The following is a 14,788-nucleotide window of genomic DNA, read 5'->3' as shown; positions in this document are numbered from 1 at the left end:
GGCAGGTCTCAAAAGTCCAGGGCAATTCAAAGCGGCCACCAGCAATCCTCTTGGCCTCTCTCTCCCTCCACGAGGTGCTGCTTCCAAAAAAAGATCTTCCGCCTCTCTCCAGTGTCTCTCCAAATCTACATCACCAGCTCCTCCCACTTCAGGACTTTCTTTTCACATCAACAAGCCCATCCCACAGGTGGGATTAACAAACTCTGGGTTTTAATACAATCAATTTGAAAACTAAGCCAATACAGGGGAATCTTTAATTGCCATTACTATCACAGTCACCAACATCCCTTAAAGGGCATTCCTCAGTCTGCTACTTGACTCATTCCTATATTTAATCTTAAAATTCTGACTCTAGGAAAAACCAGGGGCATGTTTATATATTTGATCACTAATTAATAATATTTTAGCATCTTTCAATTAATCAGTTAAGGTGAACCCCTCTCTCAGCTCATCAATTATTATTTAATTAACAAACTAGAGAAACTGCCTTTCTCAATAGTAGTGATTTATATAATTCTGTATTTTAATCCCTTAATCCCCCAGAAATAAACATTTATTAAATTTACTAAACATGTAATTTATTAACAGTGAAAATGATAATAAAACAAATGTATGGATAATTATTTACAATATTTTAGCTGTGAGAATGATCACAGCTAAAATGATCACAACCTCAAACCCTCATTGTAATGACTGATGACTTCTCTCCACTTCTGAAAACATAGTCCTATACCATTTAGTTCATATTTCTTTTTTGTCCTTTTTTTTTTTTGGAGGGGGGAAAGTAGGGCAATTGAGATTGTGACTTGCCCAAGGTCACACAGCTAGTAAGTGCTAAGTGTCTGAGGCTGAATTTGAACTCAGGTCCTCCTGACTCCTGATGTATGACTCTTTACTTACTATTACTATTTATCTATTACTATTTATTACTATTATCTATGTGGGTGTGGCCTACCTCTAGCAATAGTAGGGAGAGGTCTGATGTTGCGGGGGTAGAATTGACAGGATTTGGTCACAGATTAACTATGACACATAAGAAAGATGAAGACAAACAAAAACCCAAAGTTATTAACATAATAGATTAGATAAATGGAGGAACCACAGGAAGAAATTGTAAAGTCAGAAGAAGAAACTCAGAGTCCTTACAATCCTAGTGTGAACCACTGTGTGGCTTACAACCTAGTGTCCTTACAACCTAGTATCAACCTTCAAAAGTGACTGAAGACACAGAAAGCAGGCAGTTAGGTGGTGCAGTGGATAGAACACTGGGCTTGGAATCAGGAAGACTCATCCTCATGAGTTCAAATCTGGCCTCAGACACGAATCAGCAAGTGACTTTGGGCAAGTCACTTAATACTTCTTGCTGCCTCATTTTCTCATCTGTAAGGTGAGTTGGACAAAGGAATGGCAAACCACTCCAGTATATTTGCCAAGAAAACCCTAAAATGGTGTCACAAAGAGTCAGACACAACTGAACAACAAACATCGAGGCCATGGTTGCTCAGATATGGGCTGGCCTCAGTACTTCCCAGGTCCTTTCCAACTCTGAGATTCTGAGATTATAGACTTCAGTCTGGAAGGGGTCATCTAGACTTCCTTCATTATACAGATGAGGAAAAATGAGATCCATAGAGGGTAAAATGACTTGTGCAAAGTGGGAGAGCTGGGATCCTGGTCCTCTGATTTCGAATCCAGTGATCCGTCTCCTCTATCATTCCGTCTCCCAGTCTTTTCTGGCTGGAACACAGGGAGGGATTAATTTTTGCTCTTTGATATCAAGGTGATAAATAAGGGAATTTTCACTCTTAACCGATACTTTCAATCCACAGTCTAAGAATTAGTTATAGATCATCATTACTGGGCCTATGTTCCTTTTATATGAGTATAAAAGATGAGAACTTTGAATTAGTTGATGATCAAGAGTTCTGCTGCCTCTCCAGAGACTGGGATTTGATGTCTGAATAAGTGGTACTTATACTTTTTGCCTCATACGGGTAGTCATATTTTTGTTCACAATTCAGAAATTAAGTGTTTAGGGATGATGATTAAATTCTGTATTGACTGTTTCTGTATTTATACCTTAGACCTGTCCAACTCTTGGGCATACAGATTACTTAATTCCCTTAAGCTGACACACACTAGACCTCGATGGGAAGACAGCTGCACTGGGAGATAGTGATGTGTTATAGGGAAAGAAGATTTGGGATCAAACAACCTCAGTCTGAATCTTAACTCCGGTGTTTTCCATCTATGGGACACCACATGGACAAGTCACTTGCCCAAATCTGTAAAATGAGAAGTTGGACTAGATGCTCTCTATTGATCTTATGAGTCAGGAGCTCTGAGTTCAGTCTCAGTTCTACCACATTAACTGCATGACCTTAGACACTTCCCTTTACCTGACTGAGCCTTAGATCTTAGAGATAACCTCATCCAACCCCTTTATTTTATAAATGAGGAAACAGAGGTACCTGTATAAATAAGAGGGATGGGCTAGATGAGGGCAGCTAGGTGGCTCTCAATTCAAATTCATCCTCAGATATTAGCAATGTGACCCAGGGCAAGTCACTTAACACTGCCTCAGTTTCCTCATCTGTGAAATGAGCCAGAGAAAGAAATGACCAACCATTCCAGTATCTTTGCCAAGAAAATCCCTAATGGGGACATGAAGAGTTGGATATGACTGAAACGTCTTACTAACAACAAAGACAAGGTGATCTGAGGTCTCTTCCAGATGTAGGGCTCTGTGTTTCTCAGCCAGATATTTGTTAGTTCTCTTTTTTGCTTCTGAACTTACTTTCTCAGACTTGAAGGAAGGGCCCACTGGTCCCAGTACTTCAGGGTTTGGTGAGTGTGTTCCCACTCCACCCCAACTCCAACCAAGTTCTGAGCTATTGGGACTTCCCAGAGAGAAAAAAGTGACTGGGGGTGGGAAGCAGGGGATTGGGGAAGGGGAGGGGGCTGAGGTAAAGGCTAATGAGGTTTTGTTCCTAAGGTGATCCCTGCACTCTTCCCCCATGTCCCCACCTCCTGAATTCTCAATGCCCAAGAAGCAGGAAGAATCCTGCTGCCTCCAGACTGGTGCCTGAAAGAAATACCTCACCAAACCTGACACTCCCTTATTGACACAGAAAAAAGGGAGAGGTTTAGGTGGAAATCACATGTTTTCTTCTTCCACTTGGCACTGACGGGTTCAGACTAAGGATAGAGGATTGTGTATTTTCACAATTCCTTATCAAATTATAAAAAGTAAAAGTAAAAGTAGTTGACAGGAAACAGCCGGACCAGACAAAGGAAAAATCCTCTATGATCTGATTTGGAGGAAAGGGGATAAAGAGCTAATAATAATAGGAAATTAGATGATTCATTTTCCTTCTTTATTAAAATAAGAATAGTGGAGGGGTGGCCAGGTGGGTCAGTGAGTAAGAGTACCAGCCCCAGTGTCAGGATGACCTGGGGATTGAATCCGGCTCAGATACTTAACATCACACTCAGAAATAACTGGCCTTGTAACCTTGAGCAAGTTACTTAACCCCAATTGCTTTAAATAAATAAAATAAAATAAAATAAAATAAGAATAGTGGATTAGGATAATGTCTAGGGTCAGAACCAGAGATTCTATGTCTTATGTTCTAAGGTCCCTTTCATCCCTATATCTTTCAACCTAAGGTGTCTTCTAAGTCTGATATCTTATTATATCCCTTTCAGTGCAGACATTCTATGTCCTATGTTCTAAGGTCCTTTTCAACCCTGACATCCTGTGTTCTACAATCTAAGGTCCCTTTCATCTGAATGTCCTTTGACCTGAGGTCTCTTCCAAATCTGATATTCCATGTTATAAGATCCCTTTCAGCTCTGAAATTCTGTGTTCTATGTGTAATGGCAGCCATCCCACGGAGTATTTGTTGAGTCCCTTGGCCACTTACAGGGAGAGGCATATGTGCTGAGGGACTTGAGTTTTGGCATGATGAAACCCTTATTGGTCTTACCAAATCATATCAATGGGACTGTCAACCTCTGTCTTGTTTTCCTGCCAGCAAGGAAATTACTGCTCTACTTCTAGGGCAAGAAAAGTACATAACTTACTAGGGGAGAGACTCATGGAGAGGTAGAGAAATAGTATGGGACTCATAGAGGGAAGGAAACTAATTTCTCAATCTATTAAAAGGAGGCATTCTTTCTTCTCTGGACTGCTTCATGGAAGATAGGATATTTGAGCTGAACTTTAAAGGCATGGAAGGGCAGAGAGAGCCTGAAAACAGAGAATAAATAAGAGAAAGAATAATTGTAACTTCAAGATTCCTAAAATTGGTGGGGTCAAAAGCCCAGGTGAGGAGTCCCTTGGGTGAGGAGGGACAAGTTCCTGCCCATGGGAATTTATAATCTAGATTCTAAGGTCCCAGTTAGCTCTGGCACTCTATGTCATATGTTCTAAGCTCCTTAATAGATCTATTTTTTATTTTAAGGTCAGTTTCAACTCATCTTTATTCTGGTGAGGCATTAAGTCTTCAGCATCTCAGTGTGAGTGAGCTTCTCAGTTACACTATTTGGCAAGGAAAGCTATGGAACACTTGACTGGTAGATAGATTCATAGATATAATAACAAGAATCTCACAGGAGAAAAAGCCATGAGTGGGTTCTAATATGTAATAGTTGATATTAAAACCCACAATCTTTTTTTTTTGCCTTTTTTTTTGGAGGGGGGAAGGCAGGGCAATTGGGGGTAAGTGACTTGCCCAAGGTCACATGGCTAGTAAGTGTTAAGTTTCTGAGGCCATATTTGAACTCAGATCTTCCTAACTCCAGGGCCAGTACTCTATTCACTGTGCCACCTAGCTGCCCTAATACTCATATTCTTGAGCTCATATTTAAGTAAGATAAAACAGAATTGATTCCAATTATAAATTGATTAGTTTCTTAAATTATGATTCTAATTTTTATATTTCTTCTCTAATTTTTAATATTTCCTCTTTAAAGAGAACATTGAGCTTAGGGTCAAAGCATGGTGTTAAGGACTAGGGGATCATAGATTTATAGCTGGAAAGGACCTTAGAAGTCCAATGGTTTCATTTTACACATGAGAAAACTGAGGCGCAGAGGAGTTAAGTGTCTTGCATAGGGATGGTTTTGGGGAAGCCTGGGAAGACTTATATGAACTGATGAAAAGTGAACAGAATCAGGCAAACAACTTATACAATAACTACCATTATAAAGACAATTTGAAAGACTTAGGAACTCTGGTTGATATAATGATCAATCACAGTTCCAGAGGACTTGTGAGGAAACATGCTGCTCACCTCTAGAGAGGTGATGGACTCAGAGTGAAGGTTGAAGTGTACATACATACATATACACATACATGTATACACATATGACAATACATGTTTGTGATGGGTTTTATTCATCTTACTTTCTTAGTGAGAGTAAAGGAGGTGGGAGGAAGAGAATTTAGAATTGAAAATAAAATAAAATTGAATTAAGACAAGAAGTTTCCTGCCCAGCATCAGTGATCAGCAGGCATTAAAGGCAGGATTTGAATTTTGGGTCTTCTAGACTCCAAGTTCAGCATTCTTTCCACTATATGGCCTAGGATTCAAATCTCAGTTCTGCCACTTACTTTCTGTATGACTTTGGGGAAGTAAGGCCTCAGTTTGTAGGCCTCAATTTCCTCATCTGTAAATTGAAAGATTGTTGTGAGACTGTTGGATTTAGAGTGAGAGGACTTGGGTTCAAATTCCTATTCTGCCATTCATTGTCTGTGTGGTTTTGGCCAAGTCACTTCACCACTCAGGGCCTCAGTTTCCTCATCTGTAAAATGAAGACATTGTATTAGATGATCTTTGCATTCTCTTCCAGCCCAGAAATTCTGCAATTCTAATTTACCCCACCTTTCCCTAGAATACAACTCACAGAATACAAGCAAGGATCATAACTCTTTTCATAAGCTTTTTACTTCAATCTCTACAAGGAGCTTACAATCTGTTGGGTAGCAGGTGGGGTTGGGGGAGGGAAAGAAGGTGAGAAATAAGACAAAAACACAGACAGCTCTAATACAAGTTATGATAAATGCATTAGATCAGTCAGGAGAGACATGAGAGATTCAAGACAGGAATCTTTTTGTTGGGAATCTCAAAGGTTAAGGAACTGGCAGCTGAGCTAGGTCTTAAAGAGGGGGTAGATGTGGGGGGGATGGGGAAACCATTCCAAGGATGAGATATAAGCATTGCAAAGGCATGGAGATGGGAGTGCAAACGTCATTAGATCCATTTTCATAGCTGAGGAAACTTAAGATTTGTAGAGACAGCTTAATTTGCTCCAGGGTCACATAGCTAGTAAGCATTGGAAACAAGGTCCAAATTCAGGTCTCCTGACTCCATCTCCAATGCTTTTGACAATATGGTAGGTTGCCTCCTCCTATTTGAGGAAGGAGTGGGAGAGAGGGCCAGGAAGAAGGTAGGCTGGGGCCCATGGGATACAACCAAATACACATGGAAGGAGTGGCAGGGCATGATATCCCATTTAGCCCTGTCAGCTGAGCTAGTCTTAGACTCTAGCTCTGCTTCTAACTACCTGTGTGACCTTGGGAAAATAATTTCACTTCTTTAGGAATCAATATCCTCACCTATAAAATGGACTGAATGATCTCCAAGATTCTTTTCAGATCTAAATCTTATAAATTAGAGGTGGGGAACTTGTGACCTCGAGGCCGAATGTGGCCCTCTAGGTCCTCAAGTGCGGCCCTTTGACTGAATCCAAACTTCACAGAACAAATCCCCTTAATAAAAGGATTTGTTCTGTAAAACTTAGACTCCTTCAAAGGGCTGCAGGTGAGGAGCTAGAGGGCTACATGTGACCTCGAGGCCCCAAGTTCCCCACCCTTGCAAGTATCAACCCATGAAAGGAGACCTCTCTATTCCTAGTGATTCTATTCATTATTTTCAGGTTGCAGTCAGGATCTCAGTGCTGGCCTTCTTCCAAAGGACTGGGCAGTTAATCTAATTTTCCTTTCTGGCTATCATGGAAGGCCTAATATGTCCTAGAGGGACTTTATAGACATTTCTCTTAATTACTTAATTTCTTTCTTCAGTCAAAGGATCCCTAGGAATCTTTCAGAAGGTACTAGGATTTGGACCCTGTGACCAAAAAGTTCCCAGTCAAACCCTTAGAAAAAGAACATCTTTCCCATTCTGGTTCCTAAGGTGCTTTAAAAAAATTGGCCATTTAGAGATTTGATTCTTTGGGTTAATCATGTCTTCTTTTAAAATGCAAATCTTGGCAGGAGATGGGAGGAGGGGTGAGGTGATAGTCCTGTAAACATGTAAAACCATTATTAAGTAATTCACAGTCATGCACTGAATTCAATCATGTGTTGCTGGGCTTGGTCAGCTGAGGAAATGTTTTTAGAGAGGAAGGAAGGAATCATTTTACACTATAAGGCAAGCATCTTAACCTGGGATCTGTGTATAAAAATTTTTCTTTGAATGATTCTTTCAATATAATTGGCTTCCGTTGTATTGTCTATATTTCATTTTATGCATTTAAAACCATTGTTCTTAGATGAGGTGCATCTCACACACACACACACACACACACACAAAATTAACATAGGGCCATAGGGCAATGGAGGAGAAAGCAGGGCTCAGGTGGTATATACTGCCATGTGGAGGGGAGAGGGTGGTGATTATTAGGACATTGGACCCCCATCTTAGGGGAGGAGAAAAGAGGACGTGGAGTTTAAAAAAAAAAAGAGGGCAGTGGGAAATGACAGCTATATTGGGCAGATTTAAAAATTGAAGTCCAACTGGTTGGGTGGGTTCTGCAGACCTCAGCCTCATGTCTTCTGGACACAGTACAACACTGTACACAGCAACTCTATTGATATTGATCCCTTACAAAGGATGGAGATCAAGGAGGATGGAGATCAAGGAGGAGGCATCTGCCTTCGGTGCTTTCAGAGCAGAGCTGGACCTCTCCTCACTTTTTGCTTTTGAGAGTCATGAGGGCATACTTCACCCAGGCCTTCTGAGGGTCTGCACAGATCTTACGCTGTTTCCTTGTTCTCAGGCTAGAAAGAAGAAGAGTTAAAGAAATGTTGTCACCAGTGAGTAGGATCCCAGCTTGTCTAGAGTTCAGCATTTATTAAGTCCCTGTTGTATGCAGAGTCCCCTGCTATCTCCTAGAGGGGCAATGAATACAAAGTGGAGGGAAGGGGGTAGTGGGAGGGACGAGCTAATTTTTAAAATACTTTATTATTTGAAAAATACAAATAATTAACTATCCAAAAAAAGGAAAAACAAAACAAAAACAAAGTGGCTCTGTAACTCACTTCCCCTTTTCTCACCCTCAGTTTCACCATCTGAAAATGAGGGGATTGTATTGGATGGCCTTTAAAGACTCGTTCAACTCTAACATGTGAAGGTCTAAGGTCCTTTATCATCCTATCATTCTGTACTCTATGTTCCATCACCTGTACTCTGAGCAGGAGTCAGTCAGTCAACAAATATTTATTAAGTGCCTATCATGCATGCATCAGGCAAGAAAGGTGAAAGATAGTCCCTGATCTCAAGGAGCTCATGGTCTAATGAGGGAGACAACGTGCAAATGACTATACATACAGACAATATAAACTATGTACAAGTGTGCATGTATCTACAACACTTTGGCGTTTGCAAAGCATTTTCCTCACAACAACTCTATGAGGCTGGTAGCACAAGTACTACTACCCCCACTTTACAGATGAGGAAACTGAAGCTCATGCACCCAAAGTCACATAGCTACTAAATGGCAGGGCCAAAATTCAGACCCAGTTCTCCTTTCTTCAAATTGAGCCATCTCTCTGTCTGTCTTTCCATTGCATCATTCTACTTCTCAAATCACTTTCAGCTCTTATGCTCTTAACTGAACTTTATTCAGTTTGCAGATTCTCATTCTCTTCCCCACCTCCATTGAGAAAGGAAGAAAAACAAAACCCTTATTACAAACACACATAGTCAAGCAAGACAAATTTCTGCTCAATCTTATGTTCTTGATTCTATGCTTTATGTCTTAAATAACTAGCTGAGTCACTTTTATTTTCTTACATACAATGTAATACATACAATAGACCAAAGTGCAAAATCTGTTTTAAAATAGACACAATCTTATTGGTAATGCCCTTAATTTTATGGGCTAAGATTGCTTTCAGCTATGATTTTTTCCTGTTCAATGTTGCAAAGTCCCTTTTAGTTCTGATATTCTGATTTTCCAAAAACAAATGCCTTAGGTCATGATCTCAAGAAGTATATAACCTGGACTGGCCTGACAAACATGACAGGCATGAGAGAAGCCTTGAAGCATCCATCCCACCTATAGGAGGACTCTTGGACCGAGGGGTGGTGAGTGGACATCAGATCAAGGAGCCATCAAAGGCAGGTCAGTCCTAATCTGGGAAGGCTTTCTGGAAGAAGTCACTCCAGAGTCTGACAATACCGACTTTCAGAATAAATTGATTCTGACAGGGAGACAGGGATTCCTGAAATTTGTCATGAACTTTGTATTGCCTCAGTGACCAAACCCTCTTGTCTCCTCAGGTCATAGAGTCATCAACTTATTTTCACTTTAAAAGGTTCATTTGGAAATTGAGGAAATGCCCATCAATTGGGGAATGGTTGAACAAGCTGTAGTATATGAATGTAATGGAATACTATTGTGCTATAAGAAATGATGAGTAGGAGAGTTTCAGAAAAACCTGGAGAGACTTACATGAACAGATGCTGAATGAAGTGAGCAGAACCAAGAGAACATTGTACACAGTAACAGCAACATTGTATGATAATCAACTATGATAGACTTAGCTCTTCTCAGCAATACAATGATCCAAGACAATTTCAAAAGACTCACTATGGAAAATGCTATCCATATCCAGAGAAAGAACTATGAATCTGAATGCAGATCAAAGTATATCCCCCCCCCTTTATTTTTCATGATTTTTCCCTTTTGTTTTGTTTCTTCTTTCACAATATGACTAAAATGGAAACAGGTTTGACACAATTGTACTTCATAACCTATACTGGATTGCTTGCCTTCTTGGGGAGGGGGAAGGATAGGGAGGGAGAATAATTTGGAACTCAAAATCTTACAAAAAATGAATGTTGAAAGCTGTCTTTACATGTAATTGGAAAAAATAAAATATTATTTCCAAAAACAAAAAAAATTTTTTTGAGTTCTAAATTTTCACCCTACCTCCCCTTCCCCTCTCATTGAGAAGGCAAGGAATTTGATACAGGTTATACACACGTAGACATGCAAAACATATTTCCATTATTTATCTTAATCATTATTTAGTCATTATATATCTTTGTGCTTGTCATAACCCACCCATTGGAATTAATTGTCAGTCAGTAAACATTTATTGAGTGCTTATTATGTTCCAGGCACTGTGCTGAGTGCTGGGAAACAAATACAAATAAATCAGACAGTCTGTGCCCTCACTATGTATTGAGGGAAGACAACACACAACAGGTGTGTTAGAAGCTCCCTAGGGCAAGAACTGGGTTGCTTTACATCTCTCCCTCTTTCTCCCTGACCCCACTATAGCCAGCACAATGCCTGGTACATAAAAAGTGCTTCAAGATGCTTATTAAACTGTATTGATTTCCACCTATTTCTCACTGCTAGAGCTCCAGCCTATGTCCCAACCCAGCCAAGTTCATCTACCCAAGAGGGAGTCTCCATTAATGACTAGGAATCACCTGTGATGTCAGCACCTGTGGGCTTGTAGGCATTGCCTACCACAGCACCAGAAGGAGGGAATTCAATCCAGGCAAGGTTGGAGCTGGGCTGTCTTGTGCCCTTCAGGCTTCAGAGATCAGTGAGTGCAAAAGCAGGTCCTAAATGATTCTCTACCAGTTGTAATTCAAGAGACCCCCGGGGAAGTCCTTCATCTTTGCATGGGATCCTAGATTTAGAGCAGGATCCTAGGATCTTAGATCCTAGAGCTGGAAGGAACTTCAAAGAACACCTAATCCAAATTTGTGTTTTCCTAGAGTAGGAAACTGAGGCCCAGGAAATCTTGCTCACGGTCACATAAATAGTGTTAGCAGCAGGATTCAAATCCAGGTCCTCTAACTCCAAACCCAGGACTTTCTCTCCACTATATTCTTATGCTTCTCCATGAAAGTTTTTGCTCCTTTGTATCAAAACACTTCTGCCTTTTTAAACCTGCAAATTTCCTTAGGAGATCCCACCATTTTCATTATTAAATTAAGCTCTTTTCATTCCATAACACCATTAGATTTACACAAATATTATCTCATCCTAAAAGCAGGCTTGAATATGGAGATGAGGACCATGGAGCCCTAACCTAGTTGAATAATTCCTGTGGTTGGTCATGCCAAGCATCCATGAAGAAACTGACATGAAGAAGAAAGGGAGATGGAGAGCAGGACAGAAGAAGGTCAGCGAGGAGACCTGGATACTAGTCTTTTCTTGAAAACCAGCTGTTTAATCTTGAGTGAATCAGTTCTCCCTTTAGCCCTCAGTTTCTTCATCCAAAAAATGGGAACACTCAGGGCTGGGCTAGGCTGCATTCCTACCCCTACTCCCTCAGGGGGTATTCCAAGTCCAGTCTAGAGAGAAACATCTTGTCTACTTCCAACCTACAGAAGGGCCCCACAGCCTGTGGCCAGGGTCACCCCTGACATGACATGTGCTTCTCAGGACCCTCATCTACCTCCTTGACTTCCCAGGAAAGAAGTACTCACACCACTCCACGTTTCTGGCATGTGTTGGAGGTGTAGAAGAAATCGATCAGGGCCTTCACAGGTAGGGGGAACCAAACGAAGTCCTTGCAGCAAACACTGCCTTCCATGTTTACACCATAGGGGCCTGCTAGGAAAATAATCAGAGTTCTCATTTCTATGGTGTTTTCTGGTTTACAAAGTGCTTTCCTCCTGATGACCTTGTGAGCAGATGTTTTTAGGCCCTTTTTGTAGATTAGGAGACCGAGTTCTAAAGAGGTGAAATGACTTGAGTTCATAAGTGGTGCAGATCAGAATCTAAACTCAAGGCTTCTGACTCCTAGGTCAGTGAGTTTTCTAGGATGCCATTGCAGAAAAAGTAAAGCAATGTGTCAGGCAGGTCTGGGTACCCAGCAATGACCTTAGACCCTGGAACAGAAAGAAATTAAGTGGACCTGGACAAAACTCTGGAAAAAGTAATTTTAATATATTTTTAGTTAATTTTACTGGCATTTATCTGGTGGTAGCCTGTGTTATTTCCTTTTAGCCCCCTAACAGCCCTGTGAAGTGGGTACTACAGTTCAATTAAATCCAACAAACATTTATTAAGTACTTACTTTGTGAAAGGCCCTATAGATACAAATAGATATTATTATATCTAATTTACAGATAAGAAAACCAAGGCCAAGAGAGGTGAAATTATTTGTTCAGGGTTACACAGTGTGTAACCTTCAAGAGGTGTGAAAGGTAGCCATAGGATAGGAAGCCATATAGCCATGAGGCCACATTCCCTCTTTACATCAAGGCTCTCCTCTTCTGTGTACATTGTCTAATGGGGCTCAGAGGAGGAAGAGGTTACTCTTAGGTAGAAGGTATCGGGAAAATCTTCATGAGAGAGAGCTCTCGAATTGAAAGACAAATGAGATCTCAACAGGTAGAAAAGGAAGGATGATATTCTCAGAAGACTCAAGTAAAGTCAAGACTCATTTGGTGGTTCCATCGTTCCATGGTAAATGGAGCCATCACAAATTTGGGAAGGTTGGGAGACTTAAAAAAGAAAAGTACCCTATTTAAAAGGAAGAAGGACTGGTTTATAGCTAAGAGTAAACACCATCCAGGCCTCTTCAATGGCCCCTCCTGAAAACAAATCATATGCCCCTAAACATCCAGGCTGAAAAGCCCTACACGTTCCTAGAGTTCAGCTCCTTCAATGAAGTTCAGAGAGCAGAAGGGACTTGACCCAAAGGAAGAGGGCTAGCAGAAGCAGGATCAGGACCAGAGCCCAGGTCCCCTAATGTCCCATTCAGTGTCCTTACTACAATGTAATAAAAACATTTCTTTTATTTCTAAGCCTTGACAGGAGGGAAGATCTTTGTTCAAGGAATTCAATGGCCAATAGCCCTGCTCCCCACCTCATCCCTGATGCCTCCTTACCTGCTTGAGTGAATGGAAGAGAAGTGCCCAGGATCAGGGCCACCAGCAGGGTTGCCTGGAAGTAAGGCATCATTCTATGGTGTCTATCCTGACCCAGAGCCAGTGATCTCAATCCAGGAATGAAGAAGGTTTGGCTGGTATTTAATGTCCTCTAGCCTGGCCACTACACCCACAGCCTACTTCAAAATCTTAGTCATCGATGAGGCCAAAATATTTTTGACATATAAATCATGAAAGTGGAACTCACTACTTCCTCTCAAATTAAGGAAATTCTCTGTGGCCAGGTAACCATCCCATAGGGACCTTTCTATTTTGATGGGTTTTTTTCTTTGCCTTTGTATCCCCAGTGCCTTGCACAAAATAAGCATTGAATAAATACTTGTTGAATGAATGAATGAGTGAATGAATGAATTGTGGGAGATATCATTAGAGGTGGTTCTTATTTTATTCAGCCATCCCATTCCTGAAGGTCCTATGTAAACGAAATTCTACTTTCCCATTGACATCAATTATCTCATCTGGGAAGTTTGGTTGATTTCTGGTTCATCTCTGAATGGGGTAACTCCTCATGTTATAAATGAGCTTTTTTTTCTGTTGCCTATTAAATAGTTACTAACATGTGAATAAGAGGAATCTAAACCAAATATATAAGGAGAGCCTCTTAAGTGAAGGCAGTCTGTGATAAATCCTTTTGTAAAGTGAAGATTTTTTGGAGGGAAGGGGGGAAGGCAAAGCAATTTGGGTGCCCAAGGTCGCACAGCTAGTAAATATCAAGTGTCTGAGGTTGGATTTGAACTCAGGTCCTCCTGACTCCAGGGATGGGCACTCTATTCACTGCACCACCTAGCTACCCTTGAAGATTTTTTTTAAGTGAATAGCCACTCCCATAATTTATCTCTTGTTTTTGTATTCTATATGTATTACATATTTAGAGTATGTCTTCATCAGGAAAGAGACAGCTTGCTTCAGCTGATTCATGCCTTTCACAAGTATGAACACTCAATTCTCCCTCAGCAACCAATTAAATTAAATTTTGCCTAGAGGCAGCTAGGTGGCTCTAGGGATAGAGTGCCAGTCCTGGAGTCAGGAGGACCTGAGTTCAAATCTGTCCTCTGACACACACTAGTTGTGTGACCCTAAGCAAGTCACTTAACCCTCTTTTCCTCAGTTTCTTCATCTGTAAAATGAGCTGGAAAAGAAAATGGCAAACCACCCCAATATCTTTGCCAAGAAAATCCCAAATGGGGTCACGAAGAGTGAGACAGGACCAAAAACAATTGAACACAAAAACCAATTAAAAGGCTTTTCTTTTCCTCAAATATGTAGACAAGGAACAGTCACAGAATGTCTGTGCATATTCTGAATGCCCCTTTATTACATATCAATTCACATTTCTATAAGCAGTTTCAACCCCATGTGGGTTGGCAGTTGGCAAAGTACATTAAGAATACTCTGAAGATTGGGCCTCCACTGGCCATTACAAAAACAATGGATTTTCTTAAATGGGATTCCTGAAACCATAGCATGGTGTATAGTGCTAATAACCCAGGAATCAAGAGACCTCGGTTCTGGTGTGAACTCTCTTACTAATTTGCTGTGTTGCCTAGCAAGTTGCTTCCTTTCTGGGACTCTGTTTC

General features: G+C 40.8%; 1 protein-coding gene across 2 annotated transcripts; it reads right to left on the bottom strand.

The window, feature by feature from the left end:
• Positions 1–5,382: 5,382 nt before the first annotated feature.
• Positions 5,383–13,294, bottom strand: CCL22 (C-C motif chemokine ligand 22). Of its 2 annotated transcripts, none has more exons than XM_069107796.1 (3): positions 13,152–13,294; positions 11,742–11,868; positions 5,383–8,065 (listed from the first exon to the last, which is right to left on the bottom strand). In XM_069107796.1, exons 1-3 carry the CDS (start codon positions 13,222–13,224, stop codon positions 7,975–7,977), a joined length of 291 nt encoding a protein of 96 aa, XP_068963897.1. In that variant the 5' UTR covers positions 13,225–13,294; the 3' UTR covers positions 5,383–7,974. The 2 variants fall into 2 exon arrangements, with proteins under 2 accessions (XP_068963897.1, XP_068963898.1); XM_069107797.1 differs by having other exon boundaries at positions 11,742–11,865; positions 13,152–13,290.
• Positions 13,295–14,788: the final 1,494 nt, after the last annotated feature.

The sequence above is a fragment of the Petaurus breviceps genome, unplaced genomic scaffold, assembly GCF_028583685.1.
Source record: "Petaurus breviceps papuanus isolate PSGF00001 unplaced genomic scaffold, PetGlider_PUasm1.0 90281, whole genome shotgun sequence".
Classification (NCBI taxonomy): domain Eukaryota; kingdom Metazoa; phylum Chordata; class Mammalia; order Diprotodontia; family Petauridae; genus Petaurus; species Petaurus breviceps.
The sequence above is the reverse complement of the archived record's forward strand: the minus strand, read 5'-3'. Positions and strand labels throughout refer to the sequence as shown.

Excerpts from the sequence above, each read along its gene's own strand:
- CCL22 (XM_069107796.1), bottom strand. The coding sequence starts at position 13,224 with ATGATGCCTTACTTCCAGGCAACCCTGCTGGTGGCCCTGATCCTGGGC. Across the intron at positions 11,869-13,151 it reads TCTTCCATTCACTCAAGCAG|CAGGCCCCTATGGTGTAAAC; the intron begins GTAAGGAGGCAT and ends TTATTTTCCTAG. Across the intron at positions 8,066-11,741 it reads TGCCAGAAACGTGGAGTGGT|CCTGAGAACAAGGAAACAGC; the intron begins GTGAGTACTTCT and ends TCTTCTTTCTAG.